Source organism: Danio rerio, chromosome 8 (genome assembly GCF_052040795.2).
Source record: "Danio rerio strain M-AB ecotype USA chromosome 8, GRCz13ab, whole genome shotgun sequence".
In the NCBI taxonomy this organism is placed as follows: domain Eukaryota; kingdom Metazoa; phylum Chordata; class Actinopteri; order Cypriniformes; family Danionidae; genus Danio; species Danio rerio.
In genome coordinates this window covers 13,492,501-13,515,434 of record NC_141028.1, presented here as the reverse complement: position 1 = coordinate 13,515,434, position 22,934 = coordinate 13,492,501, and the positions used below count along the sequence as shown (strand labels likewise).

The 22,934-nt window shown below is 33.1% G+C and overlaps 1 protein-coding gene and 1 long non-coding RNA gene across 21 annotated transcripts in view; one reads left to right on the top strand and one right to left on the bottom strand.

Annotated features, from left to right (window-relative positions):
* Positions 1 to 11,447, top strand: part of fnbp1a (formin binding protein 1a) — a 64,649-nt gene extending 53,202 nt beyond the window's left edge. For 5 of the 18 annotated variants that reach the window (XM_087263475.1, XM_087263473.1, XM_087263474.1 and 2 more), the window contains 2 exons: positions 1,059 to 1,201; positions 4,079 to 7,037. In XM_087263475.1, coding sequence (XP_087119601.1) covers positions 1,059 to 1,201; positions 4,079 to 4,257 — 322 coding nt within the window. In that variant the 3' untranslated portion in view covers positions 4,258 to 7,037. 18 annotated transcript variants of the gene reach the window in all.
* Positions 8,911 to 22,934, bottom strand: part of LOC147835520 (uncharacterized) — a 26,974-nt gene continuing 12,950 nt past the window's right edge. For all 3 annotated transcript variants that reach the window (XR_015497692.1, XR_015497691.1, XR_015497693.1), the window contains exons 3-5: positions 10,696 to 10,785; positions 9,170 to 9,213; positions 8,911 to 9,005 (exon numbers count right to left, since the gene is read on the bottom strand). This is a non-coding gene — a long non-coding RNA (uncharacterized LOC147835520). The remainder of the gene's footprint in view (positions 9,006 to 9,169; positions 9,214 to 10,695; positions 10,786 to 22,934) is intronic.

The window sequence follows — 22,934 nt, the reverse complement described above, 5'->3', positions numbered from 1 at the left end:
GATTTCTATTTAGTGATGCTGTATGTGGTTGTCAAAATTAAAGTGCACCTTTTCACTTATAATGTCTTATTACTTACCATCATAAATTAAAATAACGACAGCTGAGTGGAGTTTGTGGGACTCTGAAAAATCAACCCTGAAACTCTGAGCAATGTGAGGAGAGTTTACTCCCTCATGACTTGTTTATACTATTTGGTCAGTTTAGAAACTTTGCCGTGTGAAAGTAAACCGCACCAAGAACAAACATAAACATTGCAACAATTTTAATCCCTGTTTTAGAAAAAAACAATCAATCTACAGGTGTGAAAGCACCTTATGAGTAACAGTGCAGTGTTTTAATACTGAACGGATCTCTTTTTGAACAAATCATTTGAGTCAATGATTCATTTATTCAACAAAAAGGTGATTCAAAATGAATCAGCCGTTTTGATCAAATCATTTGATCACACTATTCATTGGCACTTTAGGATATTGCCGCCATCTACTGTGGTTTTTATTGCTATTCATTTGTATCAGACACAAAATAAAAATTAAAAATAAATAAATGATGTCAACTACTTTACAAGCAAGCAGTATAAGACATTGTAACATTACTGTGTCTATGACATCAAAGTTCATTTTAGACAAAATAATAAAACTTTTGTGCTTCACGAGTGAAAATAGTTGCAAACAAAGCTGGAGCAGAACATTTGTGAACAACCTCTCAGAACAACACTGCAGTGTTTTGTTCTATATGAATCACTTTAGAACAAATCAATCGAGTCAGTAAATCAATGATTCAGTGATTCTTTCGTAAAGAGAGTCACTTGCTTTGTTCTTAATGAATCAGCCATTTTGAGCAAAGCATTTAAATGAATGATTCAGTGAATTTCCCATCAAACAGGTACTTTACGTCATCGGCTGGAGGATTGAGGTCATATTTATATATTCATGAAAGACAAAAATCGACAAAGCCCTACTTCACATGAGGCTTTGTAACCTGCATATTCTGCGTAATCTGAATATAACGCCAAAGTTAATTGAGTCTGTTTTACGTATTGCATGTCTTCTGCACATAGTCCGGATGGCAGCTACACGGAAGATCCCAGCACAGAGAACACGATGCAGTTCAAATCCCGCAGTACTGAGTTTGATGACGAGTTCGATGAAGAGGAGCCTTTACCCACCATTGGAACATGCAAAGCACTTTATCCATTTGAAGGTAATAGAGAAACACTGACTACATCAATTTGTTAAGTTGTGCTGGGAATTCATGATTGCTTATGGTGAAAATGTGCAGTTTGGGGGATCATGAGAATAAAAAATATATTAAGGCCCAGGCCCAATTTTAATTTTGTATCCATACCACTTCAAAATGTGCCCCTAAGAAATGGGACAGCACTACAACACCTGCACACACCATTATATGTCATCGTGATCTCTTGCTTCATATGAAATCAACGATCGTGACTGCTGTAGTTATTCCAGTTGCGTTATTTTTTGGTATTTATCTTCAGAAAATCACTGAAGGCAACGATATCATGTTGTTATAACGATATAATGTGGCAATAAGATCGTAACTGTACTCTGCATTTACTCCGTGGCCATATTCATCTATGTAAACACACGACAGCAGACACTGTGAAAAGGTCATTTGCAGCCACTAGACTTTTCTGACAGGGGATTCGAGTTTCATCGAGTGACAGAATGTTGTTGGACTCCTATAAAGGAGTTATGGTTATGGATTATAGATAGCGAAATTTATCGTTTTTTTATTTTAGCGTTTTCTTTTAAGCATGACGGTAAAACACAAACGCCATTATGAATGTATTAAAATATGTGCTTGTTTATTGTAAAAATTTGTTATAATTACAAAAAAAGTGTGCAGCCATGCTATTGTTGGAGATTGTGTATTTTGGGAAATTTTCGAACCCCTTGATTTCGAGTGTGGTCCTGAAAAATCTGTTTTATTTATTTATTTATATATATATATATTTTTTTATTAGAATATGCAAAAATCATACAAATACAAGAAAACATCAACAAATAACAAATACAAAGCAACAAAACAAAAACAAAATAAAAACAACAACAATATAGTCAGGTACTGGTATGTGTGTGAGTGTGTGTGTGTGCGGGCGTGTGTGTGTGTGTATGCATGTAAAGGTAACTTGGTGGACAGGTCAGAGTACATACATAAGGAACAATAACAGTCAATAAATGAAGCAAGTGTCACAGATATAGATAAAACATATAGAAAGAAACCAGTCAGAGGTAGGGAGTAACAACAATCCTTATTAATGTATGATAGTAAAAATGAAAGTAAAAAGAAAGAAAGGACAACAGTAATGATAACTGACAATAATAATAAATCACAAGTGCTACACCAACTACTACTACAGAAAGTTACTTATATTACAACTACTACTGCTTCTACTACAGCCACAACCACGACTATTACTACTACAATGTCTAAAAAAAAATCTATGTTTTAAGGGGTATCCCCTTAGCTCTACACCTTCAAGTTCAAGAAAATTTGGATACCCCTACCCCTTCACATGAACGCGCCAAATGAGGGGTAGGGGTAAGAGAAAGGGCTAAGGGGTAGAATTGAATTGGGCCCCAAGTCAAATATAAATTTTGACTGGTTCAAAATCTTTTGTTATAAGTAAATTTGAGCATGAACAAATTTGGATAAAAAATTTGATCTGACATTTATTAACCTGATTTTGTATTTTTTTTTCTGACAAATATCCATTAATATTATATCAAATACAAGCAATATAAATACAAACATTGTCAACAAATGACAAAAATAAAAAGTAAACTAAATTAAATAACTTATTAAACTAAAATTAAAAGGGAAAAACAAACTAATTATATAAATTAATATAGACAAACAGTTAAAAATATATTATTTAAAGTTTTAATCTTTTGATTGCATATTTTAGTAATAAATAAAACAAATAACAGAACAAAAATAATATACTTTATAATTAACTATTTTGAATTGGATTTTTAATTTTTTTTATTTATTCAGTTATCTAAATAAATAAATAAAAACTATCTTAAACAATTATAAAATAAAAAAGCAAAATGATAATAATAAATCTAAAAAAAAAAAATTAAATAATATACTCAGCTAAAATAATTTAAATAAGAACAACCATAAAATGGATTTTCTTTACACCTTTTTTTTTTTTTTTTTTTAAACGTGCTAGATAAGTTGGTGGTTCATTCCGCTGTGGCGACCACGGATTAATAAAGGGACTAAGCCAAAAAGAAAATTAATGAATGTCAAAGATAAAATAAATCAATTATTAGAAAAGAGTCATTAAAACTATTATGATTAGAAATGTGTTTTAAAAAACTCCGTTAAACAGAAATTGGGGAAAAACTAAACAGGGTGGCTAAAAATTCAGAGGTGCTAATAATTCTGACTTCAACTGTATATATACACAATATATATCGCCCATACATAAAAACCAATTCTAGCAACATTTTAGCTGATCGTGCAACATCTCTATGTCTACTGCAGGTGTCATTATGTTTAAAAAAACACTATAGTATTAACTATAAATTACTATAGTATATTTTTATGTGGGTGCCTGACAACTGAAAATAGATCTGTTAGCAGATATCGCAGCCTCTGTTACATTTTTACCTTGCAATTTTTGTGTTAAAATTTATTAGTATTTATTTAGAATATGTGTTTTAACATTATGATTCAAATGCCTTATTATTCAATTGTTAAAATGACTATAATTAAAGAAAATATTATTAATAATAAAATAATAAGTGTACTTTGGAAGAATGTAAACCATACATACACACACATATATATATATATATATATATATATATATATATATATATATATATATATATATATATATATATATATATATATATATATAGTGCACATACAGTATATTGTCATTCTGGCATTAGATAATGAGTGGCATAAAATGCCAATTGTTAATAATTGGCAATAATATGACAATATTATCGTTTATTGCAATGTATTTCGGTGCAATATATCGTTCAGCAAAAAAATAGATATCGTGACAGGCCTAATTGCATGTTTTTGTGTGTGTAGGTCAGAATGAAGGCACTATATCCATGGCCGAGGGCGAGATGCTGTATGTAATCGAGGAGGATAAAGGGGACGGATGGACCCGCGTGCGCAGAAATGAGGACGAGGAGGGTTACGTGCCCACATCCTACATCAAACTCTTTTTGGACACCAATGCCAAAGGTGCTATGACATACATATAATCCCACATCATTAGAGAACGCCGTTTAACTGTTCATACAGCAGAGGAACAGCAGATACAGCACTTCCTGTTTTTACACGTTCAAATTGCCATGTTTCAGTTGTGCTCTTTTTTACATTCTCAATTATCTGTCTCTCAGAATTGATGGGTAAATTAGGCAATAAAGACACAGCTGCTGTGTCATTTTGATATATCAGATTAAAAAAAAAATGCTGCTTTATTGACATATCATGTTCATATTAGCATTGCGGCTTGGCGTTATGGTGGTTTTCTGCTACAACGCTGAGATATTTAGATATTCATGTTCATAATTTTTTAATGATCTACAAGCGATCAGATACTTTAGAATACGAGCAGGAAATAAAACAGTATTCTGAAACTTTCTGGCAATAAAACCGATTTTTATTTTGACCTTAAAACGACAGAAAAAAAGTAGCAATCCTGCATTTTAACTAGTCAAAGAGTGTTTTTAATTGTAAGATTTTTTAAGACGTCACACTAGCTGACTTGAGAGAATCTTTTTGCATGAGAGATGGAATAGAATATTTTCTCAGGTACGTTTACTTTAATGTACATCCTTGTACCTCAAATCCTGAACATTCAGGATTTTTTTTCGTTTGCTTTTCCCGGCGGAAAAATCACATTCATATGGAAGCTCATTTCTGCCGTTGAAAAACACAAAAAACAAAGGTAATTGTGACTTTTTTGTCTCTTTGAGTTTATATCTGACAATTCTGACTTTTTCCTTATGATTAAACCTGTGTGTCACACAATTTGATGTACTAATAAGAAAAAAGTCGCTGGAAAAACAAAGTCAGAATTGCAAGATTTGTGGGGGAAAATTAACAGAATTCAGGATTCATTTCTTGCGATTTTAGTTTATATCTCGCATTTCAGATTATTATTTATTTTTTTTAGAGCTGACAATGCTCTCAAAATTAAGTGTATAAGCTTAAGTCATTTCCAGTTTAATTACTTAATCTCTTCTGATAATATTCTGATAAAATTCTGATTTAATTTCTCAGAATTGTAAGTTCATATTTCAAACTCTAACAAGTTGGGGTGTGACGAGATCTCGTGCTAACATATGAAAGGAGTCTGGAATCTCAGTTCATCTGTTATTCCTCTATAATGCATAATTCTAGCCAACGTGAAAAAAGTTTTGAAATATCTTATCCTAATTTTAAAATAACTAATTTAATGTTACAAAAAATGACAGGCAATAGATTGATTTGTACATGAAATGAGGCTATGAATGAGAAAGTCTTACTTCTATGATTTTCATATTTGGTGACAATTCAAAACTGAAAAGCGCACCGTTTCATTTATAAAATCTCATTTCTCATCATTATAAATTAAAATACCGACATTTAGCAGTTGAGTGGAATCGGTGAAAAATAAACCCTGAAACTCTGACCAATATGAGGAGAGTTTACTCACATGCAGGGCTTAATAGTATATATGCAGGGCTAGTGTTTCTTCCCATACTGATAAACTTGGTGAACAGTTACTATGACTTTTTTCCATTTTATACTGTTCCTTTTACAGCATCGATACTGTAATGTAATTAAAATATACAGAGTTAAATAGACTTCAGCGTTCATGTTGAAGCGTGAACAGAGATGAAAAAGATATTTACACACACGCACCTGTCATCTTCAATACGGAAGTGCGCTCTTTTTTGCGATTGTTTTAGATCTTCCGATTCAGTTAGAAGAAATGACTAGGAACAATAAATGGCAGAAAATGGTCAAACTACTTGCTCTATAAAGAAGCGTTTGCATGACTATTCAGACAAAGTATATTAAAATAATAAGAAAATATCAGTTTGCAACATCAAGCAGCAAAACAAGCTGTTTTTAACATCTAAAAATGAATGATAGTGAATGAAACCGGAAGTCTCGAGCCAAAAAAGATTCAAATGGCTGCACCCGCTTAGACATGGAGAATAAGGTAAATAGCAGGCTAGCCTGTGTGTGGTAGCATTGCGTCAACGTAAATGAGTCGGCGGATCTGGTTTAAAAAAATGGGAATTAATTTGTTTTTGTTTTCTGGTGATTTTATTTTTTGTTATTCGAAATAAAAAATGAAAATCAAATCATTTTGATATTTTGCTTTTACATTTTTCTCCATGAAAAATAAAAACACCTCGTATTTCAATATTCGTTTTTTAATTTTAAAACGAAAAAAAAAACGGCTAATTTTTGTTCTTCAATACATTTCTAAAATGAAAATCCAATGAAAAAAAGATACACGAAACCCCCCAAACTCTGCTCTTCACTTTCGTTCACGACACCTCTCCCTACTTGGGTAACATGCCCATGATCCGCTACCCCGATCTGTTCTAGGACCTCGTAATTTACAAATTAAGCACGTCAAACGTGACTTATTTTAACTATTTTTGTCCATTTAGAAACTTTGCCATGTGAAAGTAAACCGCAGGTGCCTAAGTCCACTATTTTGCGTGATTAGTTATACCTTGACTTTTTCAAAGAATTTTCTTCTTTACAATAATAATGAGTTTCATACAATTGCAAGAGCATTTATCATTTAAAATCGAAAGATAAAGTCAAAAATATTTACAAAACAATTGTGCGACACAAAAGTCATAATTACCTTTTTTCCTTTTTTTTATTTCACGGCAGATGACCTTCAACACATGCAATGTAAATGCATATCGCTAAATGTGGAGAGCTCAAATACTCAATGCATGCATCTATGAGACTTTAGCTATTGTAGCTTCGCAATGTACTGCTGTCCAAAAAAAAACAACAACCCATAGTTAACACGATGCCTTTCAGTGTAGTGAGCGTTGAAGCAATAATTCAAAAGATGCATGATATTCATACGCTGGAAAAGCCAACAGATCGTGAGTTTCCCAGAAGGTCACAAAAAAACAGCAGGTAAAAGCGCTCTGTGTGCATGCTATAGGCTATTTATTGCTGCTTCATTTGTCCATAGCTTTATCAGCAGCTGTTAAATACGCTTAATAATGTCGCAAGCTAAATATACAAACTATTTTGTATGGGTTTTTTTATACTGTACCCGTCTTCATATCCAGATCAGTGGTTTACTGAACATTTTTAATCCATGATTCAACGATTGTATTCAATGCTAACTGTATATGCAACATCTCTAACATGTCTTGTGTGATGTTTTTTGTTTTGTTTTATTTGTTTCTTTTTTTTTTTTTTGCTTTTTCTTTCTGTTCCTTTCTTTTGCAGATCCCTAAAAGTGTTTGGCTGGCACAGGAGTGGCAGGGCAAGCGTCCTTGCGTGAAACGTCCTAACTGTAGTCAGAGAGACGGGACTAACTGAAAGGATAATCCATTTTTAACACAACGCCCTCTCGTCTGCCGTAGGAAACGCGAAAAAAGCGCTCTTTTTCATGCCTAGCGTGCTGATTATTTGCAAAAAGCTTGCTTGTCGTATGGACCTAGCATATTTAGCCGTGTGCCGTAGCTGCTTGCCGTCAGAGCCGAGCCTTTAGGTTTGAGGCACAGAGTAAGTGCCGTCTACATGTTATTGCCTGGCTTGCTTCAGAGCCAAGAGGAGTTTTTATTTGGTTTGTTTTGTTTTTTCTCATCAAGACATTAGAACTAATGAATATTTGTCAGTGCAGACTGTTCAGTTATGTGAAAAATGTGGGGGATAAATGGGAGTTGTTTTATACATTATAGGCTAATGTTGTTTTTTTTCAGTTGTTACAGTGTTTGCAAGGCGGCGCTGTGTTGAAGTCCTGCTTTGTTCTCTTTTTTGGCGCAGTTTAATTTCAATAGGGTCTCTATTGAATGAGATTGTTTATTTATTTAACCTAGTAAAAGTTCATTTTAATGATGTTTTTCTTTAGTAGATTATTAAAGAGCATTTTTGTGGTGCTTTTTTGAGAGTAAAAAAAATAGGCATATCAAAATTAATAGATGACTTCCATGGTTATAAAACAAATACTCTAGAAGTCAACGGTTAACGGTTTTCAACATTTTTCCAACTTCCTTTGAGTTAAACAGAAAAAAAGAAACTCACTAAAAAGCAGAACTTTCATTTGTGGGTGAACTACTCTTTTAAATGGACATTTTGTGAGGGAAACTTAAAATAATTTTTAACATAAGACCTTAATGAAAGGGAACCAGGAGGGATTCATTTAGTTGTTCTTGTATTAATTAATTAATGTATGTAAACATACAGGCGTGCCAACATTAATGACTTTGTCTAATGCAGTTAAGGGGGTAGTTCACCCAGAAAATGTACTCACTATTTACTCTCCCGCCAGTTTTGCCAAATCATGAGTTGCTTTTTTGTGTTAAACACAAAAGAAAATATTTTGAAAAATGTTAGAAAGCTATAACCATGGACTTCCAATGTGGGAAAAACAAATACAGTAAGAGGCAATGATTACCGGATTTCAACATTTTTCAAACAAACTTTTTTTGTGTTCAACAGGAAAAAAAACTCCAAAAGGATTGCGACAAAAAAAGCAGAATTTTCCATTTTTGAGTGAACTATCCCTTTAAATTGTAATTTTGTGAAAGAAACCTAAAATTATTTAGAACATAAGACCTTAATGAATGGTCAGAAGGGAAACATGAGGGATTCATTTAGTTGTTCTTGTATTTATCTATTTATATAAAGATACAGGCAAATCAAAGTTAATATCTGTGTGAAATGCATTTAAAGGGATAGTTCACTCAAAAATGAAAATTTACTCACCATTTACTCTTCTTCAAGCGTCCAAACCATGAGTTTATTTTTTCTGTTGAAAAAAAAAGAAGATATTTTTAAAAAAGTGCTAGAAAGCTGTAACCAGCAAACAAATACTATGGAAGTCGATGGTTACAGTTTTTCAACACTTTTCCAACTTCTTTTGAGTTCAACAGAAGAAAAAAAAACTTACTAAAAAGCTGAATTTTTACTTACCATTTACTCAACCTCAAGTGGTCCCAAACAATGAGTTTTTATTTCTGTTGAAATCAAAAGAAGATATTTTGAAAAATGTTAGAAAGCTGTAACTATTGACATTCAATGTAGTTTGCTTTTGAGTTCACCACAAAAAAAGAATCTCAAACAGGTTTGTGACAACAAAAACAATTGGGTGAACTAGCCCTTTAAATCGCCATTTTGTGAGAGAAACTAAAACCTATTTATAGCATAAGACCCTAATGTGTCAGAAGGGAAGAAAGAAGAATTAATGTAGTTTTTCCAGTATTTATTGAATTATTTTTACTCTCAAAGTGCCAATAAGCCAATAAGAGCACCACATCTTCAGCCAACATTTTTCTTTAACATTATACTGAGGAAAAAAAAAATCACCTAAATGCTTGAATGGCCTTATGGTGAGTAAACTAGAGAGTAAATGCTTATTATACTATACAATTAACCCAATTTTAAATGTAAGAAATATAAGATAAAGTTTAAAGACCTTTTAAAATATCTTGTCTGTATGAACTGCTTTGGCTGTGCTACTTCAAAATTTCACACTTATCTAAATGTTACTTGACTTTCCTTTCTAATTTTACAAGCAGTTCAAGAGTGAAAATGGTTTTTACACCCATTTTGTTTGTTTGTGTACAAAATTACCCAAACAAAGGCTTAATTCTCATTGCACTGATTTTGTGAAAACTAAATGAAAAAAAAAACTAAATAAAATAACTCAATTACACAAACAGTTGCAAAGTAATAGCATGTGCTACTTTGCTAAAAGTTTAGTTAAATAGTTAGCTGAATGAAGTTAGTAATAGTTGATACTGATCACAGAGCATGAATATGACTCGGTAAATGCAGTATTATTTCTTGTGATGGTGTATTTTGGACATATCAAACGATTTGGGGTCAATAAGAATTTATTTTGGAATGAAATAAATACTTTTAATTAGCAATCATTCTTTAATTGATCAAAACTGAATCAATTCATGCGGCTTTTGATACTGAACCCAAACTTTCATGTCTACTATAGAATGTTTTTTATTAAACTAACCTCATCAAATTTGGAAAGTCATTGTAATATTTGCATACTGAATTGCTTCTTTTTTATACATTTCAAATTACTATCGATCTGTGTGTGTGCGTGCGTGCGTGTGTGTGTATGTTTTAAAGCTCGATCCTATTCAAGCCATCATTAACCTCTTTTGCTGCCTTGCAAGCACTGATATTTCCATCAGGAAATGCAAATCTAATTCTTACAACATTCAAGGTTTTGATGAATGCATAATCATCCCCTACATTTTGTGTGAGGTGCTGTTGTAGATGAGTAGTTGTGTACGGCAGGTGAAGCGGTAAGCATCTCTTCTAGTTCTCTTACTCTTTCCTCTTTCCCAGAGAAGAAAGAAGTGTCACCACACTCACTCACTCACTCACTCAGTCACTCACTCACTCATTCACACTTTTCTTCGTGCGATGTGTGCACACAAGCCACAGCTGCTCCTTCTGTCTCTCTTTCTTCTCACCTTCTCTTCTCAAACTCTTGCTTCTTCTCCTCCTCTTTGTCTTTTTTCTTGGCCTGTTTCTGTACATCTGAGCTCTGCAGAAGCAAACTCCTGCAAAACAATAGTAGAACAATTTGTTTAATTTTTAATTTTTTTTTTTTTTTGGCTGTAGCTTGCGATGTAAAAATAATAATTTTATAATTTGTCCATGAAAGATTGGGGGAGTATGTTTACAATGCAATAGTACATAAAGACTTTCCACTCTAAAAATGGCATTTCTTTGTAAATTTTACTAACTAATAACTAATTAACTGTGTAGGTAATTATTGTTTGCTTAGATTTTAGCTAAATTGCCTCATTACAATGTGTGATAGATCTTTATTATCAGTTTTTGGTTGTTGTTTTTTTTTTTGGCCAACTTTCTAAATTACTGTAAACTTAAGTTAGTAATAGTTGTGTCCTGACTTGGAAAAAAAGGCCACTTACAAACCATTGAAATTTGGAAATGTGAAAAGTTTCACTCGGAAATGTGTAGTAAATTTTACAAATTAAATAAGCAAGTAATAAACATAATAAATTGGTAATACATTTTACAATTAACTTTAGCACATGATAAGTAACACATTAAAAGTAAATGCGACTTAAAAATGGAACAAGGAAATGTGAAATATAGTTTAAAATGTGCATTCACAACTTTCAAAAAATATTTACAGTGTAATCTGGTCTGAAATGTTGCATGCACAGTCAGAAATGCAAAAAAAAAAAAAAGAAAAGTCTTTCAACCAATCAGATAAGAGGCCTGGAATCAAATGTACCACAGTTATAAAATGAAATGTTACTTGACCAATCAGATTAGAGGGCTGATGAACTCAGCTGTTCCACAGTCATATATTGGAACACAGACAAAACTAAAAAAGTCACTGTTTAATGGAATGCCTCTCAGCCAATCAGATAAGAGGTGTGGAACCAACTGTTCTATTGTAATAAAAAGGAATGTTGCTCGGCCAATCAGATTACAGACCTGCTGGACTCAACTGTTCCACGGCCATATATTGGAACACAGACAAAAACTAAAATAGTCACTGTTTATCGAAATGGCTCTCAGCCAATGAGAGTGTCTGAAACCAACTGTTCCATGGAATTAAAATGTAAGGTTGCTCGACCAATCAGATTAGAGGCCTGCAGGACCTAACTGTTCTATAGTCAAATATTGGAAGCATAAAAAAATTGTTAGCATTTATTGAAATGCCTCTCAGATTCTCAGAATTTCATAGTCATAGATTGGAAAACAGACAAAAATAAATAATAATTATAATAATGGCTTCACAGCCAATCAGATAAAAGCAAACTAAAACCAACTGTTCCTTGGTCATGCTGCTCAACAAAAAAGATTAGAAGTCAAATTCATTTAGCATCCCTGGTTATTGTAATGTCTCTCAGGCAATCAGTTAAGAGGCGTGTAAAATGAAATGCTGCTCAACCAATCAGATTAAACACCTACTGGACCCAACTGTTTCATAGTCACTTTTATTGGAATTTCTTTCAGCCACTCAGATTAGAGGAAGAAACAACACTATCTCACAGGACATCCTAACTTTTTAGTGGCTAATTTGAATGATTTCATTTGCACAATTTAGGAAATATGATTTTATTACTAATTAGTCACTTAACTGACAAGACATAAAATAGTTACATTTCAGGCTGGAAAGAAACCAAGAGCTGTATAGTGAAAAATGGAGATCTCCTCAACTAATCAGATTAGAATCCTTGAACCAACTGCTGCATTATCATGCTACTGGATTCCATATGAATCAGTTCATCAATTCCCAGCTGCACTCTATTAATAATTGTAACTTAATAGGCACAGAGACAAGTAACCTGAATAGTGCTTCAGCTCTCATTTCCTTTCTTTCTTTCTTTCTTTCTTTCTTTCTTTCTTTCTTTCTTTCTTTCTTTCTTTCTTTCTTTCTTTCTTTCTTTCTTTCTTTCTTTCTTTCTTTCTTTCTTTCTTTCTTTCTATTTTAACTAACACTGTTTCTCTTTCATTATCATTTTAATACTCACATTAGTCTTTTTTTCGTTCTTATTTGTGTATGTACAGTATTGATCAGAATTCTAATCGTGTGTTTTGTTTTCTTTTCTGTATGTGTAAATGTATTATATAATCACATAACGATTTGATTCATCAATTATGTAATCTGCAATACTTTGGCAATATTTGACAAGTCATGCAAGAGCATTGCAAATTACATAAACAATGAATATAAAAGTGTAATGTGATTATATAATACATAAAGTCGAGCCCGAAATTATTCATAGCCCCCCCCCCCCCCCCCCCCCCCGCCCCCCCACCACCCCAAATTAAAAAAAAACAGGATGTACATGCTATAAGACATCAGGTGGGGAAAAAAATTATGTCTGTTTTTATTTACATTTGAACAAAAACTTCAAATCAGAATTTGTCAGGGGTATGAATCATTTCGGGCTTGACTGTATATACAGTTTAATCAGAATTATTAGCCCTCCTGATTTTTTTAAGGGAAAGATTTTTTTTCCTACACACTAAACAATAGTTTTAATAACTGGCTTCTTTCATCTTTGCCATAATGACAGTACATTCCAGTATATTTTACCAGATTTTTGTCAAGATACTAGTATTCAGCTTAAAGTGCAATCTAAAGGCTTAACTAGGGTAATTAGGGAAAATTAGGGTTATTAGGCAAGACATTGTATAACGATGGTTTGTTCTGTAGACAATCGAAAAAATATTGCCTAAATATATTGACCTTAAATGGTTCTTAAAAAATTAAAAACTGCTTTTATTCTAGCCGAAATAAAACAAATTAGACTTTCTACAGAAAAAAAATATTGGAAATACTGTGAAAAATTAATTGCTCTGTTAAACATCATTTGGGAAATATTTAAAAAAAAGAAAATAAAAATAATTAACGGGAGGGCTAAGGATTTTGACTTCAACTGTGCATACAGACAAACCCAATTTGATATGTGATAAATACACACACTAATAAGACAAAATACTAATCTGAGCAATAAAAAGATCATGAAAGAGAAACAATGTTATTAAAATATAATAAAACCAAATACAATGCACAACCGTCTCTCTATTAATTCAATTCAATTTAAAATTGCTTCATTGGCATGACTGTATGTGATACAACATTGCCAAAGCTTGAAACAGGAGAACAAATATAAAACTACAATAAAATATCAAAATAAAAGAATAAAAACAAAATATCATAATAATTCAAATAATAAACTCAAATAAACAAATGTAAGAAATAAAAGGAGAACATTTTAAAACAGTGTTCAACATATAGACCATTTTGAGGGATGTAAACAATAGCAATGGTCCTGACGCATTTCCTGTTTTACATTTTAAATTTCCACAGCTTCTGAGAGTCCAAAAAGGTCCACATACTGTATTGATAAATAATGTTACGGTAGCCTTTATATCATTCATTTATGATTGATTCACCTCTCGTTACAGATATGAAATAGTTTGACAACAAGCAGGAATTGTCCATGGGCCAATGACATGAACACATTGAAATGGTCTATAAAAACACACACACACACACACAGAAAAAAGGCTACTGTGGTAGACAGTAGGGAAGCATACAGTAATACATGCATTACATGCACACATATTCTCTCTCTCTATCTACAGTATCTCTCTCTCTCTCTCTCTCTGTGGCTGTGTCTGGTGTAGCTGTAGTGGTGCAGTCCAGTAGATGTTGATGGTGGTCCTCAGCTGGTGCTGTGTTTCGACGCATGCATGCTTGCCCTGTCTCTGTGTGTGTGCCAGTCTTAGGGGGTCCGATTCGCTATAAAGTTCAAGCCTTCCACTTCTGATGGTTGAACTTAAGCTTTTTATTTTTACAGTTGTGTTTGTGCCTGTTTTGTTTTTCCTTCTCTACTTTATCTTCTTAAGTGTTTAATTTCTTTTGGGAAAATGATATGCATGGTCTCGTGTCTACACATCCCCCCTAAGTTCTTCTTTTCGATTGTTTACACTGTTTTAGATTCTTTTTGGAGTCTGAATGATTGATATCAAGGGTCCAAGATTAACATGCGGTAAATTAAACGTTACTTGCTTAGTAATAAATTGCTGATTTAATGTGATTCATAACACATATAACACAATTAATGACTTTAATTTATATTTAAGATACCAAAACCATTTTATTTTCATGTTTTTCTTCTTTCACATTTTCCCCCGTATATAATATCAGTAAAAACAACTTAATAATTGCATTGTCATATAAACAATGAGTAAAACATTGCAGAATACTTATTTATTACTGGTCGATTCTGTAGAGTTAATGTTGGACCCCATCAAAATCATTCTGATGTTTCATTTTTGATGTTAAATACAAGTATTTACCTCATTCGGGATAGATTTGGGCTGCTCTTCAATAATAGGTTCTGAGCGTGACGAATATAGTCATATCCATTCATGAAGAAACACTACTGCAGAGCTGAGTTGTCTGTGTTTTTTCTGTATATTGTGCTTTTGAACTTGCTGGATTCCCTTTCCTTACGAAGACCTCATGAACATGAAACTGCCAAATCGAGTGTGAAAGGCTTGTGACTTTTTGCAAATGCTAACCAGTATAAGTAGACATCGATTGAGTTTTATTTCCGATATCAGATCATTCATATTGTACAAGTCAAAACTGTATGTCTGTCCAACTGGGCAGTTTTTATGTAGAAGTTTAACAAATTAAAGGTCATTTGAAAATGTTTATTTGTTTGTCCTGTTTGTCGACTAATTGAATGGTTGTGTGTGTAATGTTTTGCGTTTCATTCACACTCTGATCATCAGACATACAATCTTTTTGTTTAACTGAATGTCCCCAAAATAAGCACTAAAAATAATGGGTTATATGCATTTACTGATTTCAGCCAATGATAAAACTTCTGATGAAAGCTTAATATGACTTTTTTCAATTTCATAAGGTTCCTTTTGAAGCATCAATATTGTAATGTCATTAAAAATATACAGTGGACCCGGAAAGTATTCATAAAAACTGGGATTTGGATCCTATTTTAATGTCAGGAAATATTTTAAAAGAGACTTACTGTGTTTCAATATTACAGTGGACACACTATACCTACACACAGTTCTGTCCAAGCAGCTTACAAACGTTGATTTTCATTACAGGTGCCCTTTAAATAAAATATAAAGTTTAAATAATAATAATAATAATATATTTTTAAATAAAATATACATTTTAGATGGATAAATGTATGCTTTGACATCTAAAGATAACTGGATTAGCAAGTGCTACAATTACTAGAACTAAAATAAAAATAAATGGGAAATTGACAGACAAGAATAAATAAAATAATGAATGAAAATCTCATGTTTATTACCATTATTTGATCATTGACCATTAATGTGATGAGTTGAGTGTTCATCACATTAACTAACTATAAACTAATCATTGTTTCTTATTAATGGGAATTCTACTAATGGGTTCTACTAAAATTTGTATTAAGACCGGTGTACAGTGTTCAGTGTTATTTTGATTAACTAGCAATTAAAACACGTTTAAATATTAATAAAGAAACATAAAGGTGTAATGTTCAAGTTTATTACAGTTTTTTTCAGACGCTTTTGTGCATTTCTCACAACACTATTTACATTTGCACAACAGTTAATGCATTTCTCAAAACAATTAGTCATTTGTGCACATCCTAGTAGCAGTTTCTCATTCCTTTCAACAAATTGCAAATGCTTTCGGACATGCATCAATTGCTTTCATTCTACTCTCTGCTATTTATAAGATTATCATCTGCTTATGTCATGTCAGTCAAAATTAACTAAACTTGTGAATGCTGAATAGTCATTCCATATAAAACTAACAGTCCTCATTTCATAACTTGAGTCATCACATACAAAAATGTTGAACTTGATGTCAAAATCGGTCAAGCAAACTTTATTAAAAAAAAAAATTTTATCTTTATTTTCCTGAAAATATCTTTAAAATTGAACAATTTGATGAATGATTTACAGACCTGTGTGTGTTGTATTGTTTACAGTTGTGCACAGTTCAACCCAAAGGGAGTTTGTTTATTGTAAATAAGGTGTGTTTATTCTTTTGCACAATGCTGTGAATAAATTAGAATTGTAAAGAGCAAATGCAGAGTAAAAATGTGAAACATACATATTCAGTGTCTTGTACTCAGATACCTCACCAAATCCAGTGATGTCCAACTTTACTGTAGTTTTCAAATGGCTGTGCAAATAGTATAAAGTGCTGTCTTGAGCATTTTCAGAAAGTGCCACCAAAATCTGACTTTTTTTGCATTGAAAAAAAATGTCCAGAGTAAACTGTCATAATGAAAACATGACAAAGGCTTTTGACTATCTTGTTCATAAACAATGGTGTCAGGACTTTTCATTTTGATGATACTGACACTTTGATTGACATAGATACTTGCTTTTGAGGAATGAACTATCCATTTTGAGCATGTGACACACTTTTGCAAGTTATTAGCTAGGTTTTGCAGTTTGTACTAATTGTTTTGAGAAATGCATTAACTAAAAATGCACTGGTGTTGTGAGAAACGCACCAAAGCGACTGAGAAAAACTGTAATGAAAGTAAGGCTAACTTAAAGACTGTAAAGTGTTACCATCAAGTGGTTCCAAACTTTTATTAGTTTTTTTTTTCCGTTGAACACTAAGGGAGATAATTTGAAGAAAGCTAGAAACTGCTAACCATTGACATCCACAGTAGGACAAAACAAACACAATAGAAGCAGATTACCGATTTCCAGCTTTCTTCAAACGATATTCAAACAAGTATGGAAGAAGTAGCCTAAGATACGTCTAAATAAATTTTGAGTGAACTGTCCCTTTAAATATTACCAAACATTATGTAATACATATTTTAAAAAAAGAAGCAAATAGCACTTATAGCCTGCTGTCTGCAACTATTTCAAAACAGCGGTCACCCATTTTCAGCTGAAACCCGCTAATAATAAATGACCACAAGAGGGCATCAGATCCCAAAATAAGTCTGCAATACGGGTCAATTTTATAGATGTGTTTCATTGTAATTATAAATGTTACTTTTTTAATCAGACTGTGCTGCTAGCTAGATGATGATCTCTTGGAAATGTTTTAGAAAAATAGTAGAAAATACAGAAAGAATGGTATCCATATCTAATCTTGAGGTTACTGGGCTTAAAGGCTATATAGGCGTTTTAAAGGATACTGCGTATTAAGTTTGGTTATATGATTAGGTGCAAATATTGCCCAATAATTAATATTAATGCTGCTCTATTAATAGTTAAAATGATGAAGAGTTAAAAAATGAAATGCTGTTGATCAGTCAAGCCCTCAGGTCAAAATATCTGACGGTCAATCAAATCAAAGAACCAGCGAGGCAATTCAGATATTAATGGCAAGAGTGTGAGGTAAGATCTTAAACAAATTCTTTTTTTTTTTTTTTTTTTTTGTACTGAAAGACAAACAACCATTCTAATTTTGGCCTGTCATTATATCTGTACATGTGGAGTCTATTTGATGAATACTCTATTTTCTGAGCATTGTCAATTAGATTTTCAGACAGCCCAGATTTGCCCTGCAAACATGCTTTTGCTAGTCCTGGATGGGCCCACGTAGAGTTAACATATCCCCCATGTGCAAGTTTAGTAAGAGTTTGCTGAATGGCAAAACGTTGGTCCTTTAGTACTGGAACAACATGGATAGCCCTCACCTGTAGCCCTCATGAGCCCTCAGGCCCAAACTGATACTGCTTTTTTTAACAGCGGGTGTTTATAAACTCTCAATAACACAGTTAATCTCTTCATTCATTCATTCATTCATTAATTTTCCTTCGGCCTAGTCCCTTTATTCTTCAGGGGGCGCCACAGCAGAATGAACAGTCAACTAATCCAGCATATGTTTTACACAGCGCATGCCCTTCCAGCTGCAACCCAGTACTGGGAAACACCCATACACTCTCACATTTACAAACAAACATAAACTATGGGCAATTTAATTTATTCAATTCACTTATAGCACATGTCTCTGGACTATGGGGGAAACCGGAGCACCCGGAGGAAACCTACACGAACACAGGGAGAACATGCAAACTCCACACAGAAACGCCAACTGACCCTACGACCTTCTTGCTGTGAGGCGACAGTGCGAACCACTGAGCCACAGTGCTGTATAATCACTTAATTATCTAGTTTCATTATCTCAACTTCATCAATGTTGTGTTTTTGTATCCGTTTCTATCAGTGAAAATCATCTTTACAACGTTGTCGTTTCAACCTTTTAACTTTTGATTCGATGTTAATTCAGCGAAGGTCTGCTATCTGAGGTTTAGCATCATCAGCAGGTAATAAAGTTTAAAACAGGTCAGATTTTAGTTGTGTGAAAGGTCTGTAGGTGTTAAAGGAATGACACAAATATTACTGTAGTAGGTAAGGTGTATTCACAAACAACGCAATAAAACAAGAAACTCAGTTTGTTAAAAGCATACAGTTCAATGCATCATACCTTAAAAGGCACCTATTTTGCCTCTTTTTCAAGATGTAATATAAGTCTTTTGTGTCTCCAGAATGTGTCTGTAAAGTTTCAGCACAAAACACCCATCAGATTATGTATTATACCTTTCAGAATGTTGGATTTGTTTGCTTTGAACACATGTAGCTGTTTTTGTCGCCTGTGCCTTTTTATACAAATGAGCTAGTTCTCCTCGCCCACCGTTCCCACGTGTGTGTCAGAGTGTGCCTTAAACTCCAGCTGCGTCAGATAAACAGCACAGTGACAGACATGAAGGAAGCAGATCCCACGTAGCGTTTATGAGAAATACTACAGTAAGAGCTTTCCCAATGATTATTTGATGTATTGATTGTGGAGTTAATGAGTAGATGAGAATGATAAGTCACACACAATTACAAAGTTCTTGCGCTTGCGTGAACACACACACACACACACACACGGTGCACATTTAACTTTGCACTGTTTTTGCACAGAAAATGTGACAGAATACACGTTAATATCCACCGCTGTATGGATATCCGTTATGTTAATGTACAAAATAAATCTGATTTAACATCCATGAACTGGAATTGAAGTTGGAATTGCATCTTCTTTTATAATTGTACTAACATTATGCGGCTGTGGTGATGAAGACAGTAAAATTGCTGTACTTCATTACAAACATGCACTGTTTTAAAAACATTTTAAACTTGTAAAAGTCATTCTTGATCACATTTGATGATGATTGATGTTCACAGCGAGCAGAACAGATCTTTTAATCCCGCTTGCTTTGCCCAAGTCCTGTTTTTTTATATGATTATACGCATAACTATGATGATGTGTTAATACGCAGCTGTCAATCAATTCAGTGGGCGGGGAAACCGCACTCATGTCACAATTTGGTCGGCCTTGAAATTTTAGGGATTTGAAATCTATTTTAACGTCAGGAAATTAAAAAAAAAAAAGACTAAGGCCCATTTACAGTACACTGCCAGTTAAATGTGACCCAATTCCGATTTTTTTGTTCAAATGTGGCACAGATTGGATCTATTCTATGTAAACACACAAAAAAAAAATCATACATTTGGATATTCAGAAGTCGGTTTCAGGCCTCCTTAATATGTGGAAATAAGATGCTAGAACTCGCCTTTATGTATGTGTGACGTCGTAAATTGTATGGCAAGTGTAAACACATGAATCGGATATGGGTCACAATTAAAAGAACGTGTAAACAGACAGGGGGAAAAAATCAGATATAGGCAACAAATCGGAATTGGGCATCTTCAATATGCAATCTATTGCTTTTCCTGCAGTTCCTGGATGTAATGTTGAATTTTAACAGTCGAATTTGAACCACTGAATTTATGGAAGCGAATACTTGAACTGAATTAAAAAGAACTGAAAATTGCCTTTTGAGTATTATACATCATATTTTTAAAGTTAATGAATATTTTGTATTCTCTGCATCTTTTCGCCAGCTGCTCTTTCACCAGCAGGTGGAGATGAAATAATTTAAGATTTTTAACCCAGCAAATATGCGAGAAAAAGCTAAGAAAGGCACAAAAGTGGCAATTAATATTAATATCAATGCCTTGGACATTATAAGTAATAAAAGGAGTATAAGTAAAATGAGTAAATTATGTTTTGGTCATCTATATTTGCCCTCATGTAACGGAAGCCAGCTGGTGATCGCGTAAACCTCACTCCTTGAATCAAGCGACAGACGTTGTTCTGCAATCTTTAGCCTCCTCAGAGCATTTGTCTCCCATGCCGGTATTGCCGGCTCGCTCCCTGCTCGGACCAGTGGGGTTACATGCACAGAAACAGTCTTTTGATAAATATGATGTTACACATTCTAGAATCCCAAACCATTTACTTTGTCATAGAAAGCAAAAAAAGAGATTTTTAAAACATATTTCTTTTTAAAACCAAGAAAATAAGAAAATATTACCTAATTTTAATAAGAAAATATTACCTAATAAGAAAATTTCAAAATTTAAAGTTGGGTAGAATAGAAAAGTAGCTGTGTGCGTTCAAAACTGGATAAAAAAGTGCATCTCACACTTTTTTGGTAAATTGTGGTCGTGTCAGGTGACTAAGTTTTTTGCAGTATTTTAAATAAATCATTCATTAATATTCTTGTCGGCTTAGTCCCTTTATTAATCCAGGGTCGCCACAGCGGAATGAACTGCCAACTTATCAAGCACGTTTTTACACGGCGAATGCCCATTCCCAACCCATCTCTGGGAAACATCCACACACACTCATTCACTACGGACAATTTAACCAGCGACCCAGCGACCTTCTTGCTGTGAGATAGATCATGTAAACAATATAAACAAAATAAATTATATAATGTAAACAATAGAATTTTACAAACCAATATAAAAATAACACAGTGATTTATGCGATAACACAGTGCGATGCAGTGGCGCATTAGGTAATGCTGTCGCCTTACAGCAAGTAGGTTGCTAGGTCGCGTGTTCGAACCTCGCCTCAGTTTACGTTTCTGTGTGGAGTTTGCATGTTCTCCCTGCGTTCGCGTGGGTCTCCTCCGGGTGCTCCAGTTTCCCCCACTGTCCAAAGACATGTGGTACAGGTGAATTGGGTAGGCTAAACTGTCCGTAGTGTGTGTGTGTGTATGTTTCCCAGAGATGGGTTGCGGCTGGAAGGGCATCTGCTGCGTAAAAACGTGCTGGATAAGTTGGCGGTTCATTCCGCTGTGGCGACCCCGGATAAATAAAGGGACTAAGCTGACAAGAAATGAATGAATGAATTTATAGTAAATTCATGTAAAGTATTCATGTATTTATAGTAAAGACTAGTAATATAAAGAATATATAGTTATTAACTATATACATTTAACTATAGTTATTACTTTGCAGAAGGATTTATCAACAAAGAGTTGTAAATAAAGTGTAATACACTTCACTTTATGGTACGAAAACACTACAGTAATGTAAATGACAATATTATTTTTTTTCCTCGGGTACTTATACAAATTAAGTTGTATAATTTGCACAGATTACAAATTAATTTATTATAAATGATTTAAGTCAATAAATGTCAGTTTTGTGGTTTGCATTAAGCGTTTGTTGTGCTGCTTTATTTACAGTTACAGTGCTCAGCATATATAAGTGCACAGCTCACAAATCTATCTTTTGAATTCATATTTTTAGGAAGCTATGCAAAATTAAAATTTTTGCTTATTCATTAGATTAGTCAGTACTGAAGCCTAATCTGGAGCTAATCTAACAAAATAACTTATGATATCGGTCCAAAAACTAGTACACCCAAATTTACATGTTATAGAAAAATATTAAATACAAATTTTTGAAAAGAGGAAAAATCAAGAGAAGAAAAAAAAAGAAAAAAATGTTTTAGTTTAGTTTAGTTATATATATACACAGTATATATATATATATATATATATATATATATATATATATATATATATATATATATATATATATATATTGCATGAATTTAATTGTATTATCTTTCAATTTATAAATATGTTTGGTGACTGAAATATTATTTTAATAAATATATCTGTTTAATAAATCAGTTTTGGACTGATTTATTTAGGCTACAGTTTAATGGAAGTTACTCCAATAATTCACACTATGATCATGAGATTTGTCGCAAAACAACATTACATCAAATCTGAGGAGGCGCCTCTTCTCAGAAAGCTTCACAAGCACAACCTGTAACGGGTCATTTCCTCACTCATCC